Raw genomic sequence first — 18,242 nt, forward strand, 5'->3', positions numbered from 1 at the left:
CTGGCATACTACACAGGCCGGTTGGCATCTGCGTCGTTCGACCATTCGGTTCAAGCTGTGTGTCGTCCGGTACGAACGAATTGAATCGACCTTAGTTCGAGTAATAACATATTCAGAGTTTTGAATTCATGTCTCTGATTACTGTTGTTATTTGAATAAATTAATAAAAAGTTCAAGATTTTTACTGATTGGATTACATTGAACACTATTCAAGTTTATTTGGTTGTTCATGGGTCGGGTTATTTGATCGGGTCTCCGCGCTCGGCGTTTTGACAAGTGCTCGTTTATTTGGCCAGCCATTTTGTATTCACGAAGAACTGTGACAGACAGAAAGTACGCGAAAAAACCATTTTCTTGTTTATTATTCATTGTTTTGGCGGAAAAGTGAATAAGAACTTGTGTAATATACTGTATTTACCGTTGTGAATTGGACTGATATTAGTTTTATGCCGGATTATCGGACCTGACGCCAACTTAAGTGTTTCAAGTGTAGGATGTGATTTGAGGCGTCTTTTTCGAGAAATCATCTCATAGAATTCACATTTATTGGAAGAATCTATTCTTAAATTGTGTTTAAGTGGACGATGCACGTGAGTAAATCATAATAATAAACCATTATTATTCATGTACGGTGCAAGGGCAGCATGTTATTGTTTTTCTTTAGGTTTTGTGCATTGTTTTTAAAGGGCACGTACTGTAGTGATTTGTAGTTATTATATTATATTGTGATGGAATAAATACATTTGTGCATTTCTTTAGCACGTACCTACCTGTACTCATTTTTAATGTTGTTTTAATGAAATCATTTAAATATTGTGGTTTCAATGCATTTCATCATAACCAATAACCACTAACCCAAGAATAATTATTGCATTTACGCAAACAGATGTATTAAACTGTTTCCTAACATTCCATTTATTTGCTTAAAATGAAAATGAAAAGTTTTTGTACTGTTTCTGTTTTTTTTTTAATTTTGGCTGTTGCAATGCCTCTGCACCAATTGGCCATACTCAAATTAATAAGTCTTCCCAATGACACCCTTTTGGCACCAAATCATGCTGTGCCAAGTTCTTGGGTGCTTGTTTAATCAAAATCTACTTGTTTACAGGTAAATCATGGCTACAAAGGTAGAACCTGATTACCCGTTACCTTCCACAAACAATGATTCAGGTTTGTTTTGTTTTTGCTTTATTTGTCGCCTATTTATTATTTTCACTACTTTAATTAGTACTAATTGTTTGTGTTTAGTCTAACGGTCATTAATGTAGCCGGTCAAACAACTATGGCAGTAGAAAAGGCGCGAAATTCAAATTTTCTATGGCATGATGACCCTTCACACATACATTTTTTAAATTTGCTGCTGTTTTCTACTGACGGAAATGGCTTGACAGACTATTTATCTGTGTTATGCCACTTTTATCTTGTTTCATGCCTTCTTGAATGTTGACTAAGTTAAATAGAACTAATTTAGAGTCAGACCAAGACAAATCTGCAACGATTTTGATAGCACATGGAAACTTCTATGGAATTATGATGTAACACTTGCACTGCATATGCTATCAAAATTGTTGCAGACTTCTCTTGGTCTAACTCTAATTATAGAAGTGTATTAACAGCACGGTTTTAAATATTTTAACTCGAGGCAAATTTAATGTGTTCTGTCATCCCCTTTCATTAAAAAAAAAATCTCCCCCATAGTTTTGTTCACACTCCCTCTAATGTTACACTACACCACAGAAGCTATGGAAAATAGGTGACCAAAATTAGTGATAGTGATCATAAAAAACCAGAACACCATTTCATTTTTTTTTACAATGTAGGATTGACTTACCCAATTGCAAATTTCGGAATGAAATAAGGTGTAGGTAGATAATGTAAATAATCAAGCAAATTATAAGCAATGATATTGCTTATTTGCTTAATTTTATTTGTGAAGGTAGGTATTTCATTATTTGCTAAAATCATGTCATGGTTTTACTTTTTCATTTGCTAGGTATTTCATCTATAGCTCATTTCATGTCATGGTTTTTTCTTTTTGAATTGCTAGGTATTTCATCTATAGCTCATTTCATGTCACGGTTTTTTCTTATTGAATTGCTAAGTATTTCATCTATAGCTCATTTCATTTCATGGTTTTGTCCCATTCATTTGATATTCCATTTCACGTTTGAAAACTCAAATATCTTACAACCTATGTGACAGTTAAAAGCGTTTTTAATTGTTGAAATTTGTTTCTTAAATGTGTGTTTTAGAATGTTACATTCAACTTGGAATACACGGCTGGCTAGGTCAATAATGGACAAAGTTCCGCCCACTTTGATATACTACTCATTTTGAATTTATTTGAATATCACGACAAAAATTGATAACTAATTGATTTTAACCCTCTGCGACTGATGTGCGGTATACCTATCAGACACCGCCAAATAATTTTCTGATGCTATGTCGGCGACGGCGCGATATAGCTCTGTCTCGCTCAGTACCTTCATCAAACGACTCGCGGCATCGGACAGTGATGCCTGTGCGGCAACGCGGTACAAGGACCGGGCGGTCCGGGAGATATGAGCTGCGGGTGTCCCACAGACGTGAGTACAGGAATAAGTCCTGGGTCTGACATACCTCACGTCATAAAATTATACAGTTGCAGAGGGTTGTATTATTTGTGTATCCAGTGGCGGATTTCCCATAAGGCACAGTAGGCCCGGGCCTAGGGCGGCAAGATATTAGGGGCGGCAAATTCTGACAAAAAATTCGCTGATGATAACAAGAAATACCTAACTCAAAATTAGGCCAGGTAACGAATTCTCAAAAAAAAAGGATAGAGGGAAATGTTTGGAATACAATTTTTGACTTCGTAACTTTGTTTGAACTAGTTAGGAGGTGAACATATCAAAAGTCCCCGGCAGTAGAGTCTGTGCGGAAAGTGAAGAGTCGTGAAATGTATGGAGCCCAATACATTCCAGGACTCTTCTCTTTCCGCACGGACTCTAGCCCTAAGGCCGGGGAAGGGGGGAGTTTGAAGGTCCCATTTTTAGATTTTTCACTAAACTTATATCTCGGAAACTATGCGTTCTAACGGCATGATCATTATACAAAATCAAAGCTGATTAAATTTGCTCCAAGTTTTACTCAGTCAAGTTTTTCGATATCTTGGTGATTTCGCAGTTTAATTAGTTCGCGCCAAGATGGCACACTTGTGCGCAAATCGCGGCGCGAAGATCGTTCACGCCTTCGCGCCTTGTTCCCCGTTTTTAGTCGGTTTTTCGGCCCGCGTCAACGGAGCTAACCAGAATAGTGTGTAATGTGGAGTCTTGCTAGTTCGCGCGAACGCACGGAGGCGCGAACAATCTGCGAAATCGACGAAACACTCGCGTTCGCGGCTTCGTGCCGCGATTCGCGCACGAGTGTCGAGGGCCCTGTCTCAGATAAATGACAGTTAAACCGATCAGCTGATGCTTTTCAGCCATCTTGGCGCGAACTAAACTGTGAAATCACCGTGAAGTTTGCGAGTGTGGAGTCATACGTCAAAGTTGAAAGGACATTTTAGTCTTTAAATGTGATTAGTAATAAATAAAACTACCCAATAAACTGTTAAAATCTTTCGGGTTCCTTTCCTCGTGAGCACCGTGAATATTATTGTAGGAAATGTAATGCAAAATTACAGACGTTCAAGAGCGGATATCTCAAAAACTAAACAATCTACTTACCGGTCGAAAAACTCGACTGTATCAAACTTGTAGCAAATTTAATCAGCTTTCATTTTGTATAATGATCATGTCACAAGGATGCATAGTTTCTGAGATATTATAAGCGAAAAACCGAAAAATGGGACGTTCAAACCCCCTACCCCCGCCCGCTCAAGGGCCTACGAGTCCAACAAAGTTACTAAGTTAAAAATGTGTCCCAAGCATTTCCCTCTAACTATACCTTTTTGTTGCCTGACCTAAATGTAGTCAATATGATGGGTGCTGATGCTGAGAAAGGGGGGCGGCGACAGGGCCTGGGGCCTAGGGCGGCAAAGACTGCAAATCCGCCACTGTGTGTATCTATGTGTAAAAATCAAAATGTGTAAAATAAAAACATCACAAAATGTATAGGTATATATAAGTATGGATAAATGATTTTTATTTTTCATTTTCTTTAGAACGCCATATGACTTTGACCCAAGTTTATTCACTGATAGTTGTTCAAATTCTTAAATATCAAACGGGGTCGCCAACGCCATCTAGATGAGTATAGGCCAAAGGTGGGGCGCCATCTATTCGAGTATAACTTTTTCTTGATTTCCGAGGGACGTTTTTACCTTAGACTTGACTTATCTTATACGGAGTTACCTTTGATTGTAGTCAAAATTTTGTTGTGTGGAGTTCGAGCGCCAAACTACCTCGGCAGAAATGAGTGCCTTTCATCCCTTGGTCAACAATCTACTATTGCAGTTTCTCCAGCACGCTGATATCTGAAATTAGGCCAATTATTTTTAATGGCTTTATTATCAGGTATGAGTCTATGAGTGCATGTGACCTCTTTACTGAACAATAACTGAAACTGATAAAGTATTGCTTGGCTTATAAGTAAGCTCGGTACGTATAACCTGAATCTATACAGTATATTACTATAGAGGCCGGGAAACGAAAGGTTGCAGGTCAAGTAGATATAGGGATAGGGATACGCGGCCGGCAACCCTGATTCTCGCCGCAATTTGTATCAGGGATGTTGCGGATGTAGATTTTTTGACATCCGCGGATGCGGATATTTAATGGCTCGCATCCGCGGATGCGGATGTCAAGATTCGGTACTGTAAAGAGATACGGCCTATCGGGGAGGATGTGGAGGGCATTAATACGTATCAATAAGGTCTTCTGTATATTTTTTTCAACCACGGTTAGCTAAATCACAATATATATATATGTATATCCACTCACATGCTGGATATTTTTCAGTGACCTCTATTATTATAATAAAATAAGGGTGACAGCTGGTAGCTACAGTTACCAAAAGCAAGTGAGTGGATATATATATAAAGATAACTACTCTTGATGGCTGCCTCTTTAGGAATGCCGATCCGCACCCCGTTCCATCTGACAGCGAGATCAGATTCTAAATTCAAATAGAGTGACTAGCCAGTCACCGATAAAAAAGGCTGTTAAGTATAGAGATGTCGCTGTATACAGTAGCGGAAAAAAATCTTATCATATTTGTGTTTTTATTAAATATTTCTATATGTGATCGACTAAACCTACCTTAACTATTATCATATGAAAGCTCTTTAAATGGAGAGTATAATCATATATTACATTCATATGATATCATAAAAGACACTCGTTTTGCACAAATTTATTTAAAAGTACTTACCTAAAATAACTAAAACGCAAAGTATAGGTAAAAGTGGTTTATTAACAAAAAAAACAACAAAAATAACAGATTCTTGACTGAAAATCAAAATACATGATTAGTACTTGTATTGGTACTGAAACCCTTTGCATCAAGAACAGCTTGGCATCTTCGGGGCAGTGATGCAATCAGCTTTGCGAGGAAAGAATTTGGAATGCGTTCCCATTCTTCCTTTAATTGCTCAAATCTTTCATTGATATTTCTTGCTTTTCTTGCACTCACACGACGTCCTAGCTCCTTCCATAGATGTTCTATCGGATTCAAGTCTGGACTTTGACTGGGCCATTCCAAATTCCTCACTCTACGTTTTTTGAACCACTGCTTAACAAGATTCGATGAATGTTTCGGGTCATTATCTTGTTGAAATATAAACGCCCTGCCGAAATTTTGGCGTGCCCAGGGAAGAAAAACATCTTGTAATATTTCTTCATATACTTCCTTTGTCATAATCCCGTTTATTCGATGTAACGGACCAACGCCACTTGCACTGAAACATCCCCATACCATAAGGGAGCCGCCGCCGTGCTTGACTGTAGGGAGCTGGTACTTGGGGCCATAGCGAGCATTATCGGGGCGTCGTACGTACGTAATTCCATCTGTTCCAAACAGTAAAAACTTGGATTCGTCGCTCTAAACTACCTTTTCCCACATTTCGGCAGTCCAAGAAAGATGTTCTTTCGCATATTTTTTTCTAGCTGTCTGATTCTTCTTGGAAATAAGTGGTTTCTTAGCAGGCCGACGAGCACGAAGTTCACTATCAATCAGACGATTTCTTATAGTACGTACGGTCACAGAAACTGAATCTCCAGCCGATATTTCTCGCATAATGTCGCTCGCCGTGAATCGTGGATTGTCTCTGGCTAATCTCAAAATGTTGCGGTCAACCAAATGTGATGTGCAGCGTGGGCGACCAGAGGGGCTACCGCGAAAACCGAAATTCGCAAATTGCGGGGATCTTACTCTTTTACTCCAATGAAGGCGTAATTAGAGTGACAGAGAAAAATGCCCGCAATTGACGATTTTCGGTATTGGCGGTAGCCCTACAGGTTTGTTGGGCTTTTTTACACATCCGTGAAGCTTATCGCGTTTTAAAACCTTCGATATAGTCGATTGATGAAGTTGAAATTGCTTAACCAGCGTCGATTGCGTTAAGCCATTTTTGTACCCCATTACAATTGCTTCTTTTATCTCTGTCTCTTCTGTCTCCCCATGACGGAACTGATAATTCTTACAAATATTGTTACGAATTAACACGATATTCTGTTTTTAATCGACTTATATACTACAAGTGACGGACGTCATGTTCCAGAAATACAAATTCAAATAGATTTTTGAAATATTATGTACCGGCCTGTTAGCATATATTGGGCCTAGAATAAATCAATACAACCTTTTTTGATTAGTTATCAACAAATTCAATCCCTGGTTTCATCTATTTTGATATATTTTACAGAAAAATCACAATATGATAGATTTTTTTCCGCTACGGTATTTCCGGCAGTTTGCATTAAGGCCTGTACACCGAATGCGTGTACGTGCACGTTGTACACTGAGAGAAAAAACTAACAAAAACACACTTAGAATTACAAAAATAAAACTTAATCCGGGGACAAGGAGAGTCAACTAATAGGAACAAATTGACTTTTGCAATTTCCATTTAGTAGGAAATACAACTTCTATATTTGTAATTTGAAGTATGCTAGAGTAATTTGAGAAATTTGGTTTTGTTATTCCGAGAGGTGCTTTAGCAATATCGGAGGTGATGACGTCATGGGTGAAAACTAACCGTTTTGTAATTCTAAGCGTGCTTTAGCAATATAGGAGACGATGACGTCATAGGTTTTACTAAACTGTACTGCGATTCCAAGCTAGCTGTGGTTATTCTAGAGATAATGACGTCACAGCCAAAAACTAAACTGTTTGCAATTCCTCCGCCCCTAGCAAACGGGCGCCGCGAGAGCATGTCGCGCGCGTGGTAGCTACCCGTCTCTATTTCTGTCTGTATGAATAAAAAAGCATTTGGTAGTATATCTCTGTACTAAAGAGGCACTATAAAAGCCTGTCGAGATATTCTACCCATTCCTTTCTTATTCATACAGTCAGAAAGAGACTAGTAGTTATTACGCGCGCAACATGCTCTCGCGGCGCACCTGTGCTAGGGAGGTTGGAATTGCAAACAGTTTAGATTTACCTTTGATGTCATTATCACTAGAATAACAACAGCTAGCTCGAAGTTGCAGAACAATATATTCCTGTAGACCCCAACTACACAGTAGGTCGCGGGTTAATATGTCCATGGCCCACAATATATCCTAAATTTATTATTTAACTTAAGTATGTTTTAAACAAAGAAGACACGAGACACGCCCGCCCGACATCCGACACAATACTAACTCTAACCAAATGAACGTAGCAAGTAGCTGTGTTGGTATTACAAAACTCGTTTAGTGATTGGTACAACAATGAACATAAACACAACAAGTCTATCTACTAAATACCAGTAAACTTTGTAATGTCGCTATAGTAACAACTGAATTGTTATTTTAAATGGGGTAATGTTATTCCCGCGAACTCGTTTTTTAGATATTACAAAACTATGTAAGTGAGACATTTACTAAAATCATAACTTGAAATCACAGATGCTTTTTTGCAAAAATCACAAACTTTACTAGTAAAAATCGGAGAATTTTAGTAGTAATAAAAATGGATTGTAACAAATACTGAACTTTGTTTAATGCTCCATTTACTAAAGTCTGTTTGCTGAAATTAGATTTAGTATTACTGAGCTGTTTGTAGAAATAAATAAATTTTACAGAAATAGTGAAACTTCCATGATTACTACTAAAACTTCATTTTTTCCCCCAGTACAGAACTGTTTATTAATTCCTGGTGGTGATTTTTCTCTCAGTGTAATATGCAGATCCTTATGAGAGACGGCACACCGCTTGCGTGACGTGTGCGTGCATGGCTTTTGGACGTGCACATCTAAGCACATGCAGTCGGTGTCCTTTACAGACAGTTGTAGTTGTAATGCCAAGAACGCACTTCGCGATTTGTTGTGTTCCTACACTGAAAAAAATATGATCTATTAAGCACACGTTAAAGAGATTTCATTAAGATTAACTGCTATATACAATATCAACAAATGTACGTACGTAGGTACGTACGTAATGTACGAATGGTAAAATTTACTATTTTGTTTTAAAATTTTAATGCAATTTCAATTGTTTCAATTTCGATCGATATTTAGAAATATATAGAATGCTTTAATGTTGATCATATTGATGTACTAATTAGGTCTTAAAAATACAATAATTTTCACTGAACAACTTGACATACTAAAAATGGTATTAAGTTTAATCGTACAATACCTAAAGTGTCATTCTATGGAACTTGCTAACTATGTAAACAAACCGCCATATTGAAATTGTCAAAGAATGATGAATTTACTAGTGACTTTTGTTTACATAGTTAGCAAGTTCCATAGAATGACACTTTATAGTCTTACAGGTCTAATATCTAGGTACAGATGTAGTGCATAATTGTTTTCAATCGTATTTTCTCGGAAACGTTCGTATTTGTCATGCTACTTCATTCAGTCAACGTAAGTGCTTTTTGTACCGAGACTGACTGAAATAGCAAGTATGCACTACATCTCTATAGTATAACCCTTTGTAAGGAATAAGGGTGTCAGAAATTATGCAAAATTGAACCCTATATCACTTTGAATCGAAATTCAACCCTATATCACTTTGAATCAAAATTCAAAATCATGGTGGGAGAAATACATAAATACAATCCCTCAGCCGTATAAAGGCTTAAAGATGCAGGGGGCATTCCGCGTACATCGAAATTTCGTTATCTTCCTATCTCTATCGCTCGAATGTCCAAAAGGGATTAGCGATAGAGAGGCAGATAGCAAAATTTACATTTTCAGGCATGTTTATCGTTCAATATTAAGGACCAGTAGGACCAAGATATTTTCTAAAATAAAAGCGTAACTTTGATTATATGGCGGCAGTTAACTTATTATATATGACTCTTAATGATATCATAAATAAATGGGTGATTCCATAATACCAGGAAAATCGAACAGTTGTTTTTGTATAAGCATTACAACAATTTGAAAATTTCTCTACTAAAAATTCTATATGATGGAAACGCTATTGTTATTGCTTATATATACACGGTGGCTACACAATAACTGCATTTCCGTTGCCAGGGGGGTTTTAGGATTATACTGAGCAACTTTTACTATGGGACCAACCCCCAAATTGCGATAAAAAATTTTACCCTCCCATAGAAAATTGACCAGTCAAAATGTATGAAGCACCCAAATATTTTTTCGCGATTTCTGGGTTGGTCCCATGGTAAAAGTTGCTCAGTATAATCCCAAAACCTCCCTAGCAACGGGAATGCAGTTATTTTTTAGCCACCCTGTATTAATCCATAGCTAACGATTTGGACTCTACTGTAGATCACACACAATTAACTAGAACACACACATACCTACTTAGAATGCTCAGATCATAATCCTTTCTTTTAGCTTTGCTTTCGTTACGTACAAGAGCAAAAATATATTGTGCACAGTAAACTCGATAGATGCAATTATCTTGACGACCAAGCTATTAAGAAGTAGTGGGGAAAGTGGGTAACAGTTCTCTACAGCCGAGAAGGCCCCAGCTTGTAACAGCCTATTTATCAATTGTAATCATTATAAAATACTAATGCTCCATTTTAACGAAACTCTTTTTCTCTTTTTTCAGATGGGGAGGAACAAGAAGATTCAATAGAAGATCCCGACCCAGATCAAGAGGAAGAAGATCCGCCTCCTCAACCCTCAAATGTCCAGAATCTTCTGGCAAGGCTTCAGTCCTCTGGAGCTCTTATAAAGAAGCCCGTTAAGCAGGAATACCGGTGTTTCACATGCGAAGAGGATTACCCCGACTGGGAAAAGCTAGAGAACCATCTGATTCAGCACGTCTCCCTACCATCCATCGTACTCGACAAGCTGCCGTCCGACGACGAATATGGCCCCTCGGGCGACGAGTGGTCCGACGAGGACCAGCCCTCTCCACCACCAAAACAGGAACTCCAGAAAACGCCACAAAAAATAGAAATTTCACAACTCCTCAAAAATACCGGCATCTCCATCAAAAAGCCCGGAGAAAATACTTCAAACACCAATTCTGAATCCGCATTAAGCAAACTGAGCGGCCTCGGGTTCACTATTAAAAAGAACACGACGCCGATAAAAGAGGAAAAACCGGATCCTCCATCTACCAATGACGTTATGCAAAAGCTGGGCAGTCTCGGAGGCATCAAGCTTAAATTGAAATCTGATGGCAACTCAAACTCGTTTAAAGTCGTAAACGGCCTTAAAGACTTTAAAACTTCTGATGATGAAGGCCAAGAGAGCGGGAATGAGGATGATAACAAAGATGATGCTAAAGATTCTGAAGAAGAGCCTGATGAGCAAGAGCCATCAGGTGACGAACAAGAGGACGAAAAAAGTCCCCCTGTCAACAACGGAAGCAAGCAAATGACAATCAACAGCCAAGTTAATCTTAGAAATAAAAAAGTGATCAACGTGACCAAAATAATCCCGCCTAAAACTGAGGCAGTTACGACTCCGTCTCCTGTCAAAGTTCAGCTCGCAAAACCAGTAAGACCGGCCGTTAAACAGACACCTAAAAGGGGCGCGAATTTACCCCTTGCGGCGTCTGCACCTACCCAAGGGAAAGATATTTCTACAACCTCGACCCCTGAGCGGCGGGACTCGAATGCGAGCCACACGAGCGCGGAGAATGTCACCGTTAAGCAAGAAGCGGAGGATACGTCGGTGGAACAATCTACGGTTGGAACACCCTTGTTCTCAGGTCAAATTAAGTCTGAAAGAGCCTCGCCGCCTCCAGGAGGAATAGCAGCTCCACCGCTTGAAAGCACCCCTATTATAGCTAGAATCAAATCCGAACCCGACGCGGGCTCCGCTGCCGCTCACTCCCCCATGGCATTCAGTCGAGCAGAAACTCCTCTCCTCCCCGTAACGAAGAAGGAGGATACCGGCGTAACCGTCATAGAAATCAATGGTGATTCTGGCGATGATGATGACGACTGTTGTGTAGTATCAGCCACGCCGGCTTCTGATGTTAAACCGCCTTTGATTCCGAAAACTGAACCGGCGGTACCTTCTTATCCTCCACCAGCATACCATACTCCACAGTCTAGTTACAGCTCCACACCAGTCCTAGCGTCAACTTTAAATTCTATGGCAGGTGGGGCATCTACCGAAAAACAGCATTCTTTCAACTGGAACGCACCCGACACGAAACCGGCAATCGATATGCTTGAAAAAAGTGCAGACGAAATATTCGAAAGTCTTCTCTCCAGTGCCACTAAAAAGGAACATTCTCTGTCGGATGCTAGCGAATACATATCTTTGGACACGCTAGGTCCTCAGCACTCCTGTGACGTATGCAATACTAGATTTACAAATATATCGTTGCTCGATGATCATATAAGAATGACGGGCCACACGAAAAGTCTCATCACACCGACTTCCTCGCTGATGCCCTACAATCCGGCAGGAACAAATAGTATTTTATCACAGTTGCTGCCGGTGAAATGCTTGGCGGATCAAGTCGGGAAGCTCTCCGGAATGAATAGCGGCCCCGGATTCACCCATCAGCAGAATGTCATGATAAATATTCAGGCTTATCCCGGAGGAGGGATGGTGCCACCCCAGGCGGGCTACAACGCGTATCCTCCCGGGCAGAACGCGTACCAGCCCGGCTACCAGCAAATGCCAGGGAACAGCATGTTCGGGAACGCCCCCGGGCCGATGCCGGGCCAGTATCCCGGCCAACATTACACGGGCGGATACGGTCAGCAGACGTCGATGGGGTATCAAGTGCCGATGTCGAAGCCCGGCTTCTCCCCGGGAATGCAGCAGAACTCCTACACGACCCCCTCCTCGCCGTACTCGACCGCCTCGCCGATTCAAAACATGCAGCAGGCGTACGGGCAGGCCGCGCCCGGCATGATGAACCCGCCGGGGCAGATGGGGCCGCCCGGCTCCTCGCCCCACCCCTACCCCGCCTCCAGCCCCGGCGGCATGAAGCCCCCGACCAGCACCTCCAGCGGCATCCGGATACAGAACGTGCAGACCTTCCCGCCCGGCCAGCTCGCCCCGGGCGCCTCGCCCACGCAGATGCCGGCGCCCGGCCAGATCAGGATGGCGGCCGGCGCCGGGGCCCGTCCGCGCATGCCCGTGCGCGGCGCGCGGCCCTCCGTGCGGCCCGGCGTGCAGGTGCACGGCCAGCTCCGGGGAGGCAAGGCGGCCGGCCCGCGCATGCCCATGAAGAGGCCCGCCGCCATGGCCGGCGGCCCCGGCCAGAAGCGCCGCCCCGACATGCTGCTCCCGGGCAAGCACGACAACGAAGACTGCCAGGTCATGGCGATGCAGAAGCAGCGCGAGGGCCTCCCGATGATCTCGAGCGTCCAGGGCGCCAAGGACAAATTGAATCTCGGCAGCCAGATCTCTATCACCAAGAAGACTGTCAACAAAGAGGCGAACGCGATGGCGAACGTCCTGGCTTCGCGGGGCATCAGTATAAAACAGAAGCAGAAGAGCCGGTCGCCGACACCGGAGCGGCCGATCCCGCACATCCCCAACCTAGGCGCCGGCGTTAGTATCAAACACACGTCTAAATCTAGTAATTTCTCCATCCCCGAAGCTCAAGTCGGCTCCAACATGCACACGTGTAAGATCTGTAGGAAAATGTTTTCAAATTCGACTTCGCTGTCGACGCATATGGCGGCGGCCCATCCACAGAGAGGATTCAAATGCGACGAGTGCCCCGCGTCTTATCCTAAGTCGTTACAACTCCAGCACCACAAGCGGGTGTTCCACAACGTTACCGGGCCTAATAGGGAGCTAGGTTTGCCCGTAGTAGACCTGTCTCAGGAGGAGAATTTGCAGAGATTAAGTAGTTTAGGTATATACAGTTTTATTCCCCTAGCGAACCGCGAGCAGGCGGGCGGCTGCTTCGGCATTCCGGTGATATCGGTGCACAACGTCAACAACGGTATGACGTCGAGCCTGCAGGCGCTCGGGGCCGACGGCCTCCTTAGTTTAGGACCCTTAAAACCCTTACCAAACACGTAAGTTAAGTAGATATCTCATTTAATTTGTTGGACTTCGTCAAAATATGAGTTACAATTTTGCAAGTTAACTTTTTTATTATTATGGAATTATTGTTACATCGGTAATCGAAATATGTTTTGTGAGATTTACATTACATGTCGTAACAAAAGCTACCTATATTGACATTACAGTACAGTAAAATATGTATTGTTATACCTATATGAAGAGAGAAAATCGTGTTTCTATTTGCGATACTTATATGAAGTGCAATATACAACATACAAGTGTTGTACAAACTACAAAAATATTATGTTCGTTCGATTTCAAAACAAAAGAAATTAAACCATATTTCCTTCACTATTGATTTCAAATTCGAATGGCTTTTTTTTGTACGGTGGGCTTTAGGATGATATGTCAGATCGTGCTATCAGTGTGAAGTTTTATAGGACTCGTAAAATTCTTACTCATATTTTGGTATAAATGAAGTTATTGTGTAAACGTGACTTAAGTCAGAATCTTTCAGTAGACTTCATAATTTTAAGTTTAGACCTGTTAAAATTGTCAGTATTCTACCTTTCAGTTGGCTCAAAGCATTTAAAACTTAGGTACTTATCACAAATTTTTATACATAGACATGTATTATGTATATCTTCTAATTTTTATATAAAATAAATTCACAAACAGAAGTTTATATGTTCGTTTGTAATAATTTTGTTATAACAGTTTAAAATGTGCATGAAAATACTTTATTTGAAGTGTTAGAGTTGTGCTGTTCTCGAGAACGTTCTCCCTTTTCCTTCTCGCGCGAGAATATTCCTCATAGTCAATAATGAATATTACGCGAAACTCTGCGTAGGAGGCGCCACTACCACTATCTGTCACAATCTGGGGGTCTACCGCGAAACAAGAAAATCGAAATTTCGTTATCTAACCTCTGTATCACTTGCATATTCGAGCGATAAATAGGCAGATAACTAGATTTCGATTTTAGCGTTACGCGGTAGGCCCTTGTCAACAAACCGCCTTGATGCATCAATGTCATATTTTATTGTCTGTGATAACTTGTCAAAAAACAGTTTAAGGCACAGTATGTATAAGTTACTCTATGGTTTACTAGAGGAGCTAGTGCTGCACTCTGGTGGCAGAACTATTGAGAACGTTCTCGGCACAACTATAGAAGTGTAATAATACTCGATACATCCCCCAAATTATGAAAGGAACTTATTACATGGGATTTGTATACGAAATGTACGCGTTAATTTTATTTTATTATGGTGATTTTTAAACATACCATTCTTCTGACTGACTATATGTGTTTGTATCAAACAGAATCGTGGTTTCTAGATATCCTGTATAATTTCTAGAAATAATTTTCTAATTTCTAAAAAGAAGCATTAGAACTTAAGCATTTAATAACCGGAGTCGCCTTTAAGAGATTACCCCTCTGCCGAAAACCTTGCACAATTGTGCAAACTTTTGTATGGACTGACGTTTATCTGACATGGCTATTTGTACGTTACGTGTACGTATCATGCCATACATTTCATGTGCACCTCCCCCGCAAAAATCGGCAGACTGTTTTGTACAGAAAGTGACAGCCAAAGCGTCTCCAGTTACTAAATGCTCTAAGAATTAGAAGTTTAATGACTATCTCGAAATAAAACTCGCTTGCTAGTAAATATTGCATCCTATTTGTACGCATCTATAGGCTTAGCACGAGTTCGCTGCGACAGTATCTCGCGCGAGCTAAACTGATTTGAACTGAAACTAATTTGACAAATTTCTATGAAAATATGTTTGTAATGACACTGCAGCGCTTTGTTCTGTTAAATTCGGTGCAAAGTAAACTTATACGGACTGTACCTGTCTTTTTCCCACTGTATTAATTCGAAAGGGCCAAGTAAGTCAGCGCGCGGGCGTGAAACTGTCGCGGGGCACTCGTGCTAAGATTACTGAACTGTTTTCATAGTTTATATACGTAATATAATAAGAACCGAGTTACATATTAGGCACGTTGTGTCCATACCTAACAATTAATTATGTTTTCTATAACAATTCTGTAGGCTTAGCACAGGGGCAGCGCGACAGTATCTCGCCCGCGAGTTACTACTTTTCCTTACTGTATTAATTAGAGAGGGACGTTCTTTCTCGCGAGCGAGATACTGTCGCGCCGCTCCTATGCTAGGCCTACTGCATGTAAGTATAAAGGAAATTAAAAATAATAACCGAAAAAACCCATCTCAACATTGTTTTAGATGGCGACATTTAACCCTAAGAATAAGTGCATTGCCTCCTATTTTGACTCGCAGAGAACTCACTAGATGGCGTCGCGGTAAGATTCTCTAGGTCTATACCAAGTAGCGCCATCTAAAATAATGAGACACTCCACTGCACTGCAAAATCTCATTCTAAAGTCCTTAGATTGATTCTTATTAATTTACTCCTTGGTATGAGTAGATAACGGCACGGCAGTTAGGGCGATTGCAATCACGGAACATATATTAAATATGTGCATATATCTACTATAATATCCACTTGAGTAAAGCGCTTATTACTATACTCTGTACCTTTAGGTATTTAAATAAAAGTAAACAAAATTTACCCTCAAATGGCTCCTTAAGCCAGTTGAGGGTAGATAAAAAACATTACATGATCAAATAATGTAGGTTAAAGTCTGGTCGTTCAGTGACTGATCCAAGGGGCAATTTTTGAAATTCGACCGCTCGATTTCGTGTAGTTCGTTCAGTAATATCTCCACTACTAGGCATTTAAATTCTACTAATAGAATTGAAAACGAGTGGTCAATACCACTCGATTCCCAATTTCTATCGCTCGTATTTAAAAAAAATAACATATCGCCGTTTTCCATTGATTTTCGAGTGACGAAATCGAGCGATCGAAATTCAAAAATCGCCTCCCAGGCGGTTTTGTAATTGGTCGGTTAACCAATAAATGTTATAACTACCCGATAATGTTCAAATTGTTTGTTTACTTTTATTTAAATACCCAAAGATACAGACTATATACATTATACACATCCACCGGGTACTCTATGTAGGAAGGTCGACCGGATTTCCTACAAAAAGTGGCCGGCGAAGTACACAGATGTAGTAAGCGCTTAAGTTTCTAATGTAAGAAGTTAAGTATACTTATAAGTAAGTATGCTTATAGTGTACTTTATAAGCGTCGTGGTTGCAATCGCCACGTTTAGTAAAACTTAGCATACTATAATATATACAGCCCTTCCCTTGTAATATCCCACAGTCCCTTGAAATAGTTTAAAATAAACAATAAATATAACATTATGTGAAAGACAACTCTTATTATGGTGTTGTACAGTTTATGTACTAGTACTTTCTAAGATATTGTCTAAATATTTTTATATACAGAGGTAGAACTTTTTATTTACGTTATAGCTAAAATACTTATGAAAGAGACTTTATATGCAATTTTTGACAAGATATGAGTTTTTAGTTCTGTGCGGCATGACAGATTATGATTTGAAATTTTGAATATTAGGTTAAGTAAATAAATAGATGTAAGAGTAGAAGTTTTGTAATTTTGTTCGAAAATAAATTCCTATATTTATGAATAACGTACAATGTTTTTTATTTGAGTAGTAATTTCAATAGGTATCTAGATCTAGAATAGCAATTATTAAAATAATAAGACTAGGTTTCTGCCATATAAATAGATAAAAACGTGAGGCTACGTAATGAGCTTAAATTATGAATAGCGCTTCGCTTTTGTTTGACTTTAACTAGCCGAAGTGGCACTATTTACAAGAAGGAACTTTATAAGTTTACAGTCCTTATTCAATCTTATCTTTGGCCAATAGTTAGCATTTTTTTACTTTTCGACGCCGTGTCAAACACAAGCTGTCACTCGGACGCCACGTCACCGAAGTGTCAAAACTGAAATTGAACTTTATGCATATGCACGTAGGTCTATGTTCCTCTGTGGTCTGTGGCCGATTAATCGGTCTTTGGCGTTGAACCTGCGGTGCGGATATATCGGTCATTGGCGTCCAAAAGGTTAAAGGGCTAACATAAGCCTATTTTACAGCAAAGGCAGTTCACAAATATCCCACCTAAAACAAACATGTTAAACCAATAGGGAATATTACGCGAAACTCTTTGCAATAGGGGGCGCCACTACCATACAATAATCCATCACAATCTGAGGGACTACCGCGAAACAAGAAACTCGATAATCTAACCTCTCTATCACTTACTTGCATATTCGAGCGAACAGACAGATAACTAAATTTCGATTTTCGTGTTTCCCGGTAGGCCCTTATACATCGGAGGGCGCCGTGATGGAATGTCATCCTAGTCGATCCCAGTGCGCCCTCACGAACGGCAGAGGGTGAAACGCCGGAGTGGGTTTAGTGGGTAGGGCCAAATTCTCCCCCTCTCTTGCCAGGAGAGGGGAAAGGAGCGGCGAGTCCCACACACCGTGCATAAACGCATTCCCACTCCGTCAATAAAAAGGCCCTTATACATCATAAATTTCTTGTCGTGAAAGCTTCTAAAAAAACAGTTTAAGACAGTATAAATTACTTTATGGTTTACGATAGGTGCTGTACTCTGGGGCGGCAGAATTATTAATGCACAACTTGGCACATTTCAGATACGTAGGTATCTTTTTAACCTCAAGAACTTGGCCTATCATTATATTGATGTTTTAAGACAGTGATACCTAT

The 18,242-nt window shown here is 40.4% G+C and overlaps 1 protein-coding gene across 1 annotated transcript; it reads left to right on the plus strand.

Annotated features, from left to right (window-relative positions):
- LOC134800481 (uncharacterized) lies at positions 1-14,241 on the plus strand. Its single transcript, XM_063772947.1, has 3 exons — positions 1-590; positions 1,109-1,170; positions 10,158-14,241. The coding sequence occupies exons 2-3, from the start codon at positions 1,116-1,118 to the stop codon at positions 13,556-13,558; spliced, it is 3,456 nt and encodes a 1,151-aa protein (XP_063629017.1). The 5' UTR covers positions 1-590; positions 1,109-1,115; the 3' UTR covers positions 13,559-14,241.
- Positions 14,242-18,242: the final 4,001 nt, after the last annotated feature.

The sequence above is a fragment of the Cydia splendana genome, chromosome 20 (genome assembly GCF_910591565.1).
Source record: "Cydia splendana chromosome 20, ilCydSple1.2, whole genome shotgun sequence".
NCBI lineage: Eukaryota > Metazoa > Arthropoda > Insecta > Lepidoptera > Tortricidae > Cydia > Cydia splendana.

Coding starts and splice junctions, on each gene's coding strand:
- LOC134800481 (XM_063772947.1), top strand. CDS start 1,116: ATGGCTACAAAGGTAGAACCTGATTACCCGTTACCTTCCACAAACAAT. Junction 1,171..10,157: donor TTCCACAAACAATGATTCAG/GTTTGTTTTGTT, acceptor CTCTTTTTTCAG/ATGGGGAGGAACAAGAAGAT.